The 15,441-nt window shown below is 37.5% G+C and overlaps 1 protein-coding gene across 2 annotated transcripts in view; it reads left to right on the top strand.

Moving 5' to 3' along the window:
• PRUNE2 (prune homolog 2 with BCH domain) overlaps positions 1 to 15,441 on the top strand; it is a gene marked incomplete at both ends in the record, with an annotated part of 207,512 nt that overhangs the window by 27,638 nt on the left and 164,433 nt on the right. For both annotated transcript variants that reach the window (XM_084239044.1, XM_084239043.1), the window contains one exon: positions 14,154 to 14,258. In XM_084239044.1, the coding sequence (XP_084095170.1) occupies positions 14,154 to 14,258 (105 nt within the window). The remainder of the gene's footprint in view (positions 1 to 14,153; positions 14,259 to 15,441) is intronic.

The raw sequence follows: 15,441 nt of genomic DNA, 5'->3' as shown, positions 1-15,441 counted from the left end.
GTTTTCTAAAGTTTTTTATGTAGCAAGACATTGAGAGAGAGAGGAATGAGGATGAATGAGAGGTCACCTGGAAGGTGAGGGTTCTTCTGTCACTGAAAAACACACAGTGTAATAAATAATGGCATCATTAAAAACTGTCATCTTTGCAAAGTACAGTAATTGCTCTGCATATCCCTTGTACATTTCCCTGTGAACCTACATAACTGCACCTTGCTGGAAACACATCTCCTCCTTCTGCCTGCTTCCAGCCGCTTATCTGTTCATTACTGTCATGTCTGAGCGGGTTTCAGACATGCCAGGTGTGTGGTGTCACCTGCCTGACGTCTGTTCCAAATATAGACATTTACATGCATGAGTATTAAAGCAATAGATCTTCCTTGTGACAACAAAAAGCTGATTGTAGAAAAGCAAAGCTTCTGGGAAAAGTCTTCTGAGCACATCTTGGCTTGCTCATGGAGGGGATGGGGGAGAAAAACCTGACTAATTAGCTTTCGTCCTTCCAATCTGAGGGTAAAGAAATAAAGTATCCAGAGCAACCTGTGCCACATTATGGCTGGCTTCACAAAGGGTAACACATTAAGATGTTCTGATCTGGGGTTAGGCTCACAAAAAAAGTGTTGGGTGGCAGGAGCTCCCCCCACCCCAACCCCATTCCATAAGGACCCGTTAAAGAAAACTTAAAATAGTTATGAATCACAAATTTTCCAGCAAAAATGGAAATATTGTAAACAAAGAAAAAGTGAAATTCCTATAACTTACAAAACTCTTAAAGAAACTAAACTTAAACTTGAAAAAACTTTAAGGGGAAATAGCAACAATAGGGTTATTATTAAGACAGCAACTTTAAGGGCAAATTGGAGAAGTAGTAATGGAAGCATAGCTTTTGAATTTTTTTCCTAATTGAAATAGTATTTTGAAGATTGGGGGGGTTGGGTGTTGTCCATTCTATGGACAACTGTGTCTGCACAAAGCTGAACACCTTATTTATTGAAAGGTTCTCTATACTTAATAGTGGGCCTTGAAAATGTGTTTGGAATGATAGGAAAAAAAAAGACAAACTGAGGAGCTTCAAAGAGTGTCAGAGCTTTTGTTATTGTCAATGTTTTCTCTGTTCTTGATTTGTCAGTCTTATAAAAGATAGACAGTAATATTTAATGCAAGTATGTGTGTAGCAAGAGTCATCCTCAGTTTTCCTATGACATATGAGTAAGAAGCAGTCTATGAAGAAACCCCTCCATCCATACCCACCTGCTGTTCCTCAGGCCTTTCCATCTCTGTTCACAAAGTGAAAAAAGGGCTGCAGACCTGACACTCCAGTGACTGGAGTGAGAAGTCGCAATCTGGTGCTATTTCTCCATCTTTCATAAATTGCTTTTTGACTTATTGCAGGCAGGATAAATATTTACAAACATACATACAAGAGCACAGAAGTAGCATTAGACTGTCAGGACAAAGAGGGGAAAAGGCAAATACCATTAAAGCAAAGCAAAGTGGAGGCTCCCAGTCCTTTATTTTCCTCCAGTAACCTTTTGGATGTGGAGTGATTTAACCTTTAATTCTAGTTCCACTGAGAATGTTTCCTTGCTCAATTATATATCACAGTAGGTTCTGTTGGAATTCTGTAAGTGTGATTCTCTTCTACCCTTTCCCATAAAGCAAAGCTAAGAAAGAATGCCCCCAGGGGTGCTTGGGCTTAGGGGTGAGTGTGGGAGACGACAGAACAGAAATGAGGGGAAAGGCATAGGAGATGGCAGAGAAAAGGCTTTCCTCTTGCTACTCTAGTCCCAATCTAAGCTGAGCTGGCATGATCCCAGCATGTGGGCTCCTCATTTATTGCTTGATCCATTCTTTCAACAGATATTTAGTTGAATATTTTACCAGGTGCAACTTCCAGCACTAATTCACTTCTACAGATTGGAATTAAAGACACATCTGACCAGTTACCATGAGTGTGGACTCCAGGTCTTGGGCTTTTCACAGAACCAGTTACAGGGCATTCTCTCCTTTCTTCCATGCTCCCAATCCTCCCAGCTTCAGAAATCACCAACAGTTTGTGAAAGGGGCATTTTATTTATTTATTTGTTTGTTTGTTTATTTGTGGCATTTTATTTATTATTTTTAAAAGATTTATTTATTTATTTATTTATACAAGCACTGGGTACAGTCAGAAGCGCAGGAGGGTGAGAGAATTCACCAGAGCCAGAGCGGGGAGCAGAGCAGGCAGAAGGACCGAAGTACACTGCTGAGGGGAGCAGCGGACGGCAGGAGAGGTCTGCGCGCCATGTGGTACCCTCCTCCGGAGGCCGGGGAGCAGCCGGGGATCGAACCGGCGCTGCAGAGGCTGCGGGCAGCTTTGTAACCCAGCGCTCAACCGCTGCGCCACCGGGGAGGCCCTATTTGTGGCATTTTAAATGTGAAAACTTAACCTTTGGGGGAAGTAGTTGTCTCTCTTGTTGTCATCCTATTTATGAATAAGCAGTAGGAGGCTTCTCAACACATCTGCATTTTGTCAACCAAAAGAGACAATATGTAACTGCAAAATACAAAAAGCATAAGAAGTTGTGGAATTCCTTAGGATCTACTTTGTATAAAATCAGTGCCTTGGGGTAACAACCTTAGCAGCTCTGATTATTAATACAATAGATATTATTTTGTCTTTTAAATTGGAATAAAAGTTATTTCCAAAACTGGAAAAACCATCTAAATTGGAATAAAAATTACTTAACACTTATAGCAGGAATATAGGGGAATCAAATAAGACATCAGTATAAGCAAATAATAACAGTACAAAACACAACAAAGCAAAAACAGACAATTATAAATCAGAGACATCCTGCAGGGGAGGAGGAGGGAGAGGCATCAGGGGAGGGAGAGAGGAGCACAGGGGACTGAGGTGATGGGGCACAGGTGCATTGGTGAAGGAAACTATGGGGACTACACCTGAGGGGGTGGGGGGAAACAAATATTGTTTAAAAATGAACAATGATGTAAAAAATAAAATAAAAAAATAAAAAAAAATTACTCAACACTGGACACCCATTAATCACCCAAGTGTTGGGGACATAGCAATTCCTAGTAGCTAGTCACAATAATTCCTGGTAGCTATTCACAATCATGCCTGTCTATGGTGGTTAATGAACCTATTGCAAGGCCCAGAATTGGAGCTCCTGGATGTGCATGTACTATTAGTAAGCTGTTTTGACAGAGTTCCATGGTACACCTCTTCACACTGCTTGAGGCATTTAAAAATAAAATTATTACAGTGGTTAGGTCTTAAGAGTAATGGATACATTTGAATGTGGAGTAGACTCAGAAGTCAGGTGTTTTATGTTTTAGGAGGAAAGGAGAAAACATGATGTCATTATACTCATAAAATCCATTAATTTATGAAATCATTTAAAAGTTTTTTTTAAACTTTGCACCATGAAGTAGAGAGAATGCAAATATCATAATACTCTGGTGTGTGTGTGTGTGTGTGTGTGTGTGTGCTGTGTGTATGTGTATGTATGTATATGGGGAGAGACAGAGAAAGAGGTTGCGATTGATTCAGAGAGAAACCCTGTCTTGAAATGAAAGTCTTGTAAGCTTGGGAAAGATTGAAAATTATAATGTAATTTTTAACTTTTGCTCTGTTTATAGAGTATTACTCCCTAACAATGTTAGACAAATAACAAAGATAATATAAAAATTGAAAGCTATCTTCTGTTCAACTGTTATATCTGATATCATTGTTTTCACCAACTAACATTTTGAGCACCTACTGTTTGCACAGAACCGCTTTAGAGCTGCTAGAGGATATAGAAGTGTAAGTCGTGGCCAGGACTCTCAAGGAAACATTAATCTAGTGGATCTGGATCTCTGATGTTGAAAAGCTGACCCCTAAAAGTGTGAGTGATTAGGAATTGAAGATTGCACACACCAACAAATGAAGAGTTATTGTTCAGTATTGGTTCGGTGGTTGACATTTGCTTCTCCATACTCCACAGAAGAAGTAGAGCAGTGGGCCAAAGAGGTGGCACTGTAGAGGGTGGATGCACATATTACCTGCCTCTGCCGTTTACCTCGTGGTTTTCAGTAGTTTCATTATAAAGCGTAGTTCCAACGTATTTTGGTTGTACAACAGCATCAGCAAAAGTCTTTTGAGTACATTCTTTCAAGATTTATGTCTAATTTCTATTCATTTATTACTATACTGGTGTAGTATACTGGTATAATATAAAAGTCTGTAAGGCAACCTTTTAAGAAACAGAAAGCTAGATGATGAGATAAATGAAAGTCTGCATAGTTTCTTCCCTCAATCTGAGGTTCTCAGTTTGGACACCACTCAGTGGTTTCACCTGAGTGATCCTTAAGACTTTTCTAATTCTAAACTGAAGTAAATCTGTACAACACAAATTTCTCTCTGACAATTCTCTCTGAAATTGTTGGTAGTCATGAGCAACTCAAGCAGTTCCTTTCAAAACCAAATGCTGTTAACAGAAGCTGAATGGAGCTAGTTAATCTTAGGTCCTCGGTTTGGGAACCACAGCCTTTAAAAAGGACCTAAGATTAGCTAGCTACCATACATTCCGGCAATTCCACTACTAGGGATCTACCCAAAGGACACAAAAATAGTGATTCAATATGTTTATTGCAGCACTATTTACAATAGGTAAAACCTGGAAACAACTCAACTGCCCAAAAATAGATGACTGAATCAAGATGTGTTATATATACACAATGGATTATTATTCAGCAATCAAAAAAGATAAACTCATGCCATTCGCAGCAATGAGGTTGGAGCTAGAAGGAATCATACTCAGTGAAATAAGCCAGAAGGAAAAAGAAAAATATCGGATGGTTTCATTTATAGCAGGAATATAGGGGAACCAAATAAGACATCAGTGTAAAAATATAATAACAGTACAAAACACAACAAAATAAAAACGGACAATTATAAAGCAGAGCCATCCTTCAGGGGAGGAGGAGGGAGAGGGATCAGAGGGAGGGAGGGAGGACCACAGGGGACCGTGGTGATGGTGCGGGGGAGGGGGGCGTGCCTTGGGGAAGGAGATTCTATGGGGACTCAATCTGAGGGTGTGGGGGAAGCAAATATTGTCTAAAAATGTAAAAAATGATAAATGTTAAAATAAAAAAACATTAATTAAAAAAAAAAAATAAAGGCCATGGTTCCCAAACCTACTTGCTCTGTAGAACCATCACAGTGTTAGTCTCTCCTGTGGATCTGTCAGGGGTAAGGCTTATAAATTTGCATCACAATAACAATGCCCTAGAAGGTAATCCTAGTACTGCCAGCAAGACAGTGTATCCCAAGTAAAACATTAACATGTTTTCTCTGAGAGTGGGGATCCAGGAAGGAAAAACAACCACGTGATGTTGGAAAGAATATTAAAGTACATTTTTCCAGATCATTAGATATTGATCTAACTCATTGGTTTGATAATAGTTGCTGTGATTCTATTTTATGGATTTTCCATAGTTATCTAGTGATTCCTTGATTGTTGAACATAGTTATTTCTTATTTTATTTTTTTTTTCTTCCTCCAGTGCAAACACTGCTTCAAGAAACAGTCTTCAGGACTTTATTAATTATCTATATTTAAAGTGGGTTTTAAATAATAATGTTAATTTTAAAGCATCCACATTTATTGGTGATTTTATTCTATAGACAAGATTCCTGAAAGAATAAAAAAAGTTGGATCTGAAAAGTATGAACATTCTTCATCATGATAGATTCTGCCAGATTAACCTCACAGTGGTTGTAGTATTCCTCGCTGTTACTTACAGTCTAACTGGTCGTGGGTGTTAACACTTAAGTTTTTTGCTAATCTGAGAGCAAAAACATGGCATTTTATGGTTGGTCTAATTTGCATTTCTATGATTACTAATGAGGTTGGGTTTCTTTTCATATATTCATTTCATCTTCTGTTAATTACCCATTCACATTCTTTACCTATTATTCCCCTGGATTATTTGTCTTTTTTAAAATCAACGTATGGGAGCTCTTTGTACATTAAGGATATTGTCCTTTTTTTTTTAAAGATTTATTTATTTACTTATACAAGCACTGGATACTGTCAGAAGCATGGGAGGATGGGAGAATTCACCAGAGCCAGAGCAGAGAGCAGAATAGGCAAAAGGACTGAAGTACACTGCTGAGGGGAGCAGCGGGCGGCAGGAGAGGTCTGTGCTGCCATGTGGGACCCTCACCTGGTGGCCTGTGATCAAACCGGTAGTGCAGAGGCTGTGGGCAGCTTCGCAACCCAGTGCTCAACCGCTGCGCCACCAGGGAGGCCCGATATTGTCTTTTTAATAGCCAGATGATATAAATATTATACAAAAGCAATCTCCTGTTTTACTCTTTATCAGTTATTCTTTTTGGAGCTACTATCTTGCAAACCTTTCACTATTTTTGACATTCAATAATGATTACATTCAACACTTTAGATTTTAAATTTCATTATCATTTTACATGAGGTTAATCTGTTACAAAACAAATTGACTAGCATGAAAGGCGTTCTAGTCAAGTGATAGGATACCAAGGCTGTTCTCCACTAGCCTGCCTTGTATTATTGCAACTTTTTCAGAGTTGGCAGACTGAGGAATAGATGGTACAAAGAATACCGTTGCTCTTTAGTGCTTGAAACAATGTCATATTAAATAATGTATGCTTATTGCATACTTAATGCAACTTATTGAACAGGTTGTTCCATAAATGCCCAAGGCCAGAGAACAAAATAATATCTTATTCATGTGATCAGAGTTGAATATGTTAATAATATTTTCACCAGTTTATTCACCAGTGAGAATAGGATAAGCATCTTAAAGATGTACAAATACTAACATAAATAATATGTCTGCATAAAGGCAATAATATTTAGTGCCCATATGAAAAAATGACCTAAAGTATTTGTAATATAATAAATACAAATTAACATTAAGATAATATTTTGCCTATCAATATGATAATGCTTAAATACAGAATTGGAGTTTTGAAAATCAGGTATTTCTGTGAGTAAATATGTAAATTTCTACAACTTTTCTGGTGAGCATTAAAATACGTTCTTTGACCCAGATAAGTAAAATTCAGGAGTTTATTCCAAAAAATACTAGGTATTGGGAGTTTTATATATATATATATATATATATATATATATATATATATATATATATAATAGGTGAAGTTCTGCCTTTTGAGAATACCCTCAAGGTCAGTAGCACACAAGTTGAAGAAAAATAGTTGATTCAATATCCAGAGCTCCATGTTAAATGGAGCCTGACCATCAGGGAATTGGGGATCCAAACTGCCCAGCCAAAAAAGAGGACCTCTGATAATCATGGGTTTAGCTTTTGGATCCTCTATTACATACCCATAATGTCTTCTGCATTTGACAATATAGGAGGTAACGGTGCACAATATCTGCGATATTTATAAATAAATTTGCTCAGACTGACTACCATCTCCCATTTTTCCCAAGAGAGGTATTAAAGAAGACATTTCCAGCATGGCAAAGGGAAGACTGAGAAAAAATGTTATTGGGATTGGTAGGAAGGGAGGTGAGGGAACAGGTTATAAGCAACATATAATTATCTGAACTGATTTAGGTTTGAGCTTTATTAGTAGGTAAGACAGTTACCAGGAAATCATGAGTCTTATTGAAAGCTTTTTGCTTGTTCCCAATTCCTTGGTTTATATTCATCTAGTACTTATTGAATTAGGACATTTAAGAGAAAATTAAATATAAAATGTCTGTGTCCTGAATTTGTAGATTCTAGTAGATGTTTTTGTTTTTATACATGACTGAGGCATAGCTCTCAGAAGAAATTAATTATGGATTCCCAGTCATGTATTATTGTTTATTAATTAATCATTAGAATGAAACTGGACTAAGTGGCCAGCGACCCAGAGTATACTATTTGGTAATATCATAGGGACTAAGTAAAAAGAGCACCTATGCTGATTTCAGAAATTTTATGCACACCTACCCCATCCCCATATATAAATGTATCCATACTGTCACCACTTTTAAGCTAAAAAGAATGAAGCTCTATAGTTCTGATCTTGGAGAAAGGTTCATAGTATACTGTTAAGTAATTTTTAAAAAGTATTTAAAGGCTGGGAATAGAATCACACCATTTTTTTAAAGAATACATGTTAATATATATGCATAAATAAAAAATATACAACAACAATATGTTAATATAGTCATCTTTGTGTTATTGCTGTCTGTTTTTATATGATGTTATTTCTTCTTTACCAGAAAAATAAAGAATAAAACCAAGGTTTTCAATTTGGCCAGAAAAATCCCTGTGCTTTGGGGACCTTTCAGAGAGTGAGTCATATGCATTTCCTTCTTTTGCTGTTTTTACCTTTCAGTTGATCCCATGTCCAAATCCCTCCAACATTCTTTCCAGGTGGTGATAAGATAATGAGAAATTCAGGAGGTTGGGAGTTCTAGAAACATCTTAAACCCAGTGACAGTTTCAAGAGGCATCTCATTCATTTGAGCAAAAGATGTGAATTTATTCACAGCAGACAGAGCTGATCAGGGGCTCTGATCATCACCTGCTGAGGAACAGGCTGCTCTGGACCTCTCCACACTCTTTTTGTCTTTGCTGTTCCTTTGGCTGTGGTCCCTGATACATCTTCTCCTGTGTGACTTTCCTGGTGGCTGGGGGTGGACTCAGGACCTCCAAGTCCTGGAGTGTGGTAGGTTTCCTCCTGCCCATTCTCTGAGTCTTCGTACTTAGGATCGTGGCAGCCAAATGTGCATGGGTCTTCTGAGGAGGAACCCACAGTCAGGCTCCAGGATGGGAGACCCCCTCATTGACTTAGAGTTAGAAGGAGTCAAGGAAACACTAGCTCAACTGCCAGCTCTGCTTTGTGCCTGGGTTTCTTTGGAGATACCATTGATAAATTCAAGATTCTTTTTTTTACCGCTGCTTCTTTATTTGCCTTTACTCTTCTTCATTTGTTAGGATGAGGGACTAAGAAATATGTCCTGCTTCAGTGTGTGAGGAAAGGGATTCTTCATCTCTTCTGGGGTTTGTCTACAATGTTATTGGAACAAATTCATTTCAATTATATTTTTTTGAAAAAAAAGTATCAAGTTTTTAAGAAGAGAGGATTAGAAAGGGCATTGCAAAGACCTATTGACTAAAGATTAATTATGGGACTTTAGATGGGGAAAGTTTTAGGGAGAAACAGTTCTGTTTCTGAGAGGGTGGAATTATGAAAAAAACTGATGGAGTGACCTCCACCTCAACCAGGGCTCGGGAAGCCCTCTTTCTGATCAATTCTGTTTTCTGTGGGTGTGTTTGAAAGTGCTTCTGCCTGACAAGTGCAATTTCCTTTAATGGGCAGTTGAATCTGAATACTTAGGCATTTTGTTTGCTTTTAAAAGGACATAAGCAAACTTCATTAAGCAGTCTCATTTAGTGGTATATGGGATTACACTTTGAAAGCATATTAAAGTTGTGACCTGGAATACTGGCACATTGAATATATTTTATGCATTGATTATGGAGAGATCTTGTCCATTCATTTGGGTGTGTGGATGACAAAGCAATACAGTGTCTGTTGCTGTGCATTATCAGGATTCTTTTTTTATGTTGGGCTTGTACAGCATGGAGTTTAGGCGTGAGTCTTCTGAGTTTCCTTAATGCCTACTTGCTCATGTCCGTAATAGGGAATGGGTACTTTCTTTGCAGATCTATTTACTCCTGACTAGGAGTTTACAAAATCACACTGAGAAAATGTGTGCATAAGCAGTAATTGTTGAATATGCTGGGATTGCTCTCAACTGAGGGCCTTGCGCTTGATATTCTTGTGAGGTATCTTTAGGACCCACTTCTTCACTTCAGGTCTTCACTCAAATGTCATCTTCTCAATGAGTCTCATCAAAGCTACTCCCTTCAATTATGATTATTTATTTGGTTCATCATATATTCTTTGACTAAAAAGTTAAGTACCAGTACCATGAGGGCCGGGAATTTTGACTCTTTGGTATGCTACTCTATCCTTAGCATGTAGAACAATTCCTGGAATGAAGAGGTTTTTATTAGTTGAATGACAGTCACAAGTTGAATTGATAAATTGTACCTATGTCAGTTTTATTTGGATGAATTTGCCTCTGAATACTTTAGATTCCAATTTGAAATGTATCAAGGGACAAATATATTAAGACAGAACATCTGTGGGTTTATAAATATGTGGATATGTGACCTAGGAAGGTACCTAAGGACGTGTTATGAGAGGTGCAAAGAGTATCATGTGTTCCAAAGTCCCTGTAAACCAGTTTCATTGCTGCCCTGGCAACTGGATCATCACTGCATAGTGAAGAGATACCACAAAGACCCAGAATCCCAGCCCAGATACCTGAAATCAGCTTTCATAGTTTTATGCCTTGACTTGACCTCTGTGCTTGTGCTGTTTACACTTCCAAAGTCATTTTTGGTGGGCAACTTGAAACTTCCCTGTATACCCTGATTCTTGATTTCTAGTTTTATGAGCCAAATCCTGCAATTCCTTGAGCTTACTTATTGGTTGAGTTTTCACAACTAATTTCACATTTTATTTCTTCAAGCAGGCAGGAGTCTATGTGAGCATGGTTAACTCTCTAATTATATCTCATCAGTGGTGATTGGTAGGAATCACAGATTTAGGAACATCTGAGATTGTTTTGAAGTCAAGCCTATCATTTTTTTTTTAAAGATTTATTTATTTATACAAGCACTGGGGTATAGGCCAGAGGCATGGGAGGGTGAGAGAATTCACCAGAGACAGAGCAGGGAGCAGAACAGGCAGAAGGGCCAAAATACACTGCTGAGGAGAGCAGTGGGCGAAACAGGAGAGGTCTGCCATGCCATGTGGGAATCTTCCTGGCCAGCCGGGAATTGAACCCACGCTGCAGAGCCTGTAGACAGCTTCACAGCACTGTGCTGAACCCGCTGCACCACTAGGGAGGCCCAAGCCTAACACTTTTAATTGGACACCAATGGTACTTTCTGATAGTGATGTCTGTTCTGGGTAGCCTGCCATTACCAGCCAGTATGAAAAGTTTCTAGTCATCTTTTGGGATTGTGGCATACTACCCTGAAGCGCTCTCTCTCTCTCTCTCTCTCTCTCTCTCTCTCTCTTTTCCCACCAAAGATTTATCTATGTATGCATACAAGAACTGGAGTACAGGCCAGAGGTGCAGGGTGGAGGGGTGGTGAGAGGATCCACCAGAGATAGAGTGGGGAACAGAACAGGCAGATTGACTGAAATACACTGCTGAGGGGAGCAGCGGGCGAACCAGGAGAGGTCTGCCTCACCATGTGGGTTTCTCCCTGGCCAGCCTGGGGATCAAACTCATGCTGCAGAGTCTGCGGATTGCTTCATAGTGCGGTGCTTAACCCCTTGAGCCACCAGGGAGGCCCTCCCCAAAGCTCTCTTTAAAATGAAATTTGATTGCCTTTGTGAGTAACGCATTAACCTAGGAGTAGTCTTTAGAATGGACTCTCTATTGAACTTGTGAGTGGACATGCAATTAGACCCCTGATAATATCAGCACTGGATAGTATGTTTTGATGAAGGTGGGTGGCATAGGGGAGAGAGTGTTGGTGCCTGGACTGACAAATTGACTGAAGATGGTGGACATGAACCAGTGGCATAAAAGAGGTCATGCCAATGAGGGAACCTGATATGTCAGGAGAAGAGAAGCTGGAAGAGAGTCATGATGAGAGAGAGAGAGAGAGAGAGAGAGATTCTAAAGCCTACCTGTAAGATGAATATTTTTTCTCTTAAAATGGAGTAGAGCAAATAAATCCTAATCTTAGAATATTGCTGACTTGTCAGAATTGGTCCAACATGCTTTGGATTCACAATCCTATTGATATCCTTTCTTTTTCTACATAATAATTGGTTTAGGTATGGAAATGAGTTGACACACCAGTTGTCTTCTTTGTGTGCAAATATAGTGTTGAACATAGAGCCATACCTAGGAGTTATTTAGCCTTAGATAAAAATCGAAACAACAAGCAACTATAAACGAGAGACACCCTATGGTGGGAGGACGGGCGGGGAGAAGGGAGTAGGATCAAAACAAGGGTGGTGGGAATAGTACGGGGACTATAACCAATATGTAAATGCATACATTGTACAAAAATAAAAAATGATGTAAAAAATATACAAAATTAGAAAAACCAAAATTAAAAAAAAAGAAAAAACATTTTTAGCCATGGGTAAAAAAAGGCAGATAGGTTAGCTTTGGGGTAATTTTGATGCTATAAATATCTGGAGCCTTATTGCATTTAAAGCGAATATTTAACACTCTTTTCTTTCTTAATCTCTGTGCTGTCTAACTCTGTAGACACTGCAGTCATTAAGGTATTATGGAGTGGTTGGTACAAGGCAGAGGAGGCAGGAATCACGGTATTGGGTCATGAGTTCTGGGAACAATCTTAGTCCCACGCAGACTCTGTTGACCTCTAAAAAAAGTGTTGTTAATCATTTTACTGTCTGCCTTACAGGATCAGGGAGGAGAAGTGAGGTAATGTCTACTTAGATCTTTGAGCTTCTCGGAAGAACAGCATTCTACAGTAATGTGATTGCCTAATGGGTGTTTGTGTTGTAATGGAGTATAAATCCATTTACCTAAATTTCTTTAGGTACCTCTCGAATATCTGACAGTCTTTCACAGGGGGATCAGTCTGTCCTTGAGAGTGAGAATTGGGCTGCACATTTATGAGAATAAGGGAAGGAAGCTGAGAGAAGAAAGATTGGGAGCCAGATTTGGTGGTAATGAGGAAGGGGTTGTAATTATCTTCAAAAGTTTATATCATACTTTTAATTTGTTTTTTTACTAAGGAAATGCCAGCATTTCAGTGTCTTTATTTATGAATGAACTTAGAATTTTTATTATTATTCTTTGAATTCAGATGTTAACTATCAAAAGTAGAAACAAACTCACACATAAAAACATTTTTATGGTGTATTTTAAAAAAATATATGTTTATCTTATTTAATAATATTATGTATTGGATGACTCATTTGCAGGATATTTATCCTGCCTTCATTCTGTATAGTGCTAGCTCCCTTCAGGATTTGCTTTGTGATGTCCCGTGGCCCACAGTCTCATTATTAATTAACTTGTTTCTGACTCTGATACCAGGCAGTTCCATACAAACAATAACAACACCCTAGATTCATAGATTTATTTGTAAAATACCCGGTAGCTACTAAATGATGCTTTATCCTTGTCCTGTAGATGAAGGAGTAAGTAAGCCTTTTCTTGAAATAGTCATGATCTAATTTTTTTATATATCCTTTTTGAGCAGTGTTACAATTTCCTAGCCTGTCCTAAAAAGAGAAGTTCAAGCAAAGAATGAAAAGTAGGGAAATTATATACATGTGTCATCTCACATATACTATAAAGATGTTAATTTAGGTTACAGTGATCTATATTGGACAGTTTTGCTGTGGAATTTTCTGGAAATAATTGGTTCCCTGGCATTTCCAACCCAGCATTTCAAAGAAAGGTCAACCGTCTATAAAGAAATTTCAAGTTAACTATTGAGTTAACCAGGAACTATGTCTTCTTTTCCAGAGAGGTGGCTATATACGCTTTTTAATGGTAACTGACTTATAGTTTTAGAGAAATGATACTAATCAGATCCCTTTCTCTGAGGAGATGAAAATTGTAGCAAGTTTCATTTGCTAAATTATGGCATATAATGCAGAAAGAACAGATCCTATTACCTAAAATGTGGCATGAAAAAATGAATTCCTACAAAATTATATGTTGTCACTTTGTCAAATTCAGAAAGAAATATAAGGAAATGATATAGAATGCTATGAAACTAATCCTTAGAACAAGATGATCTTTTACTAAAAAATTATGACTCAGAAATACAGCTCCTATCTAATTAGGTTGTATATAATCTTAATAAGATCACATTCTTTTTCTTCTTGGCAATTTACTAGAATTTGAACAAACATTTTTGAATATTAAACATGCAACTTTATGTCCTCATATCCTTCAGGCTAAATTGATAACTTTCTGCAGCTGTATAAGATATAGTTAAGGCATATGTTAAAAAAGGGGAAATATCTCTTCTTTGTATTGATTTGTTGCAGATTAAATTCTGATGTTTTGTTTGAATTTGTTTCAGAATCGAAGCAAACGCTTGGAAAAGGTCCATGTGGTGATTGGACATAAATCATGTGACTTGGATTCTCTCATTTCTGCATTCACTTATGCTTACTTTCTAGACAAGGTATGGGATATTATGCTTTATATTTGAATTTTGAACAAACATTTTTTGAAAAACAAGCGACCTGTTAATTTTTCATATTCTGGTTTATTGCAGAAAATAAAGTATTATAATCCATTAATCAACAATACTTACTGAGCACCTACTATATGTTAGGCATTGTTCTAGTTATTCCTCATTACTCTAGTTACTCTCTTTATAACACATTATTTCAGTAAGATCAGTGTTTTCAAATTAAAAATAAAATTTTTTTGTAATACTTGATAACTTTTATGGGAATTCAGAGAATTAACAAAAGTAATGGCCAGATTTCTTGTTTTCCTTTATTGTTCTTGTTGGATAGTCTTAAAATTGGGACTAGAAATACACATGCAGAGTAAGCTATATGAACGTCACATGAAGTACATAACATATTGGCTGGAAATTTTGGTAAGAGAGGTATTACCTATCACATCTATATAGTTTTGCCCAGACTTTGTATACAAAGTCATTCCCAATTAATGATCTTATTCTTTGAGTAGCATCTTTCTGCTCTATGAAATCTATCACAGCTCTGTAGGGGTGGAAAATTGATTTAAAACTCCCATCCCATAAATTGTTTTAGTGCATGATAATGTGTCGCCTTAAAACATAAGAAAGTACATTGTAAGTGTTCCCTATTTCACACAATTTTTAATTTTCAGGGATGTCATTTGCTTTATTTTAGTTTGGTTTGGATACTTCGTTTTGAGAGAATGCAAAGTTATCTATGGCCCTTTAAATTCACAAGAAACCCAGTCTTCCAGAATGAACTGTGGGTGGTAACAATGGTGTTAAGGAAACAGCTGACAGAAAATGCTGGGTAAAATTCTCTGATCTCTACACAGGACTTTAAATGCAAATTTTCTTAAAATTTGTTGAACTTTGCAAGGGAGATTAATTGATATGAGGCAATAAATGTGCCTGTATTGAGCCATGCATATCAAATATTAATCTTATTAACTGGATTTTTTGGCTCCTAAGAAAAAATTTTACTTATCTCAAGAACTGAAATGGACTGAAGCGGACTGGTTTTAAGATTCATATTAACATGGACTTTTAAAGAAATTGTGTGATAATAAGAACACCACTAACAACAACTACAGTGTCTTGAACAAATAAAATGAGATCTAATTAAAGGATTAAGAAAAGCAGTTGTGATAGACAA

This window comes from Talpa europaea (assembly GCF_964194135.1).
Source record: "Talpa europaea genome assembly, chromosome: 7".
NCBI lineage: Eukaryota > Metazoa > Chordata > Mammalia > Eulipotyphla > Talpidae > Talpa > Talpa europaea.
Note: the sequence above shows the minus strand (reverse complement) of the source record. Positions and strands in the feature narration are given on the sequence as shown.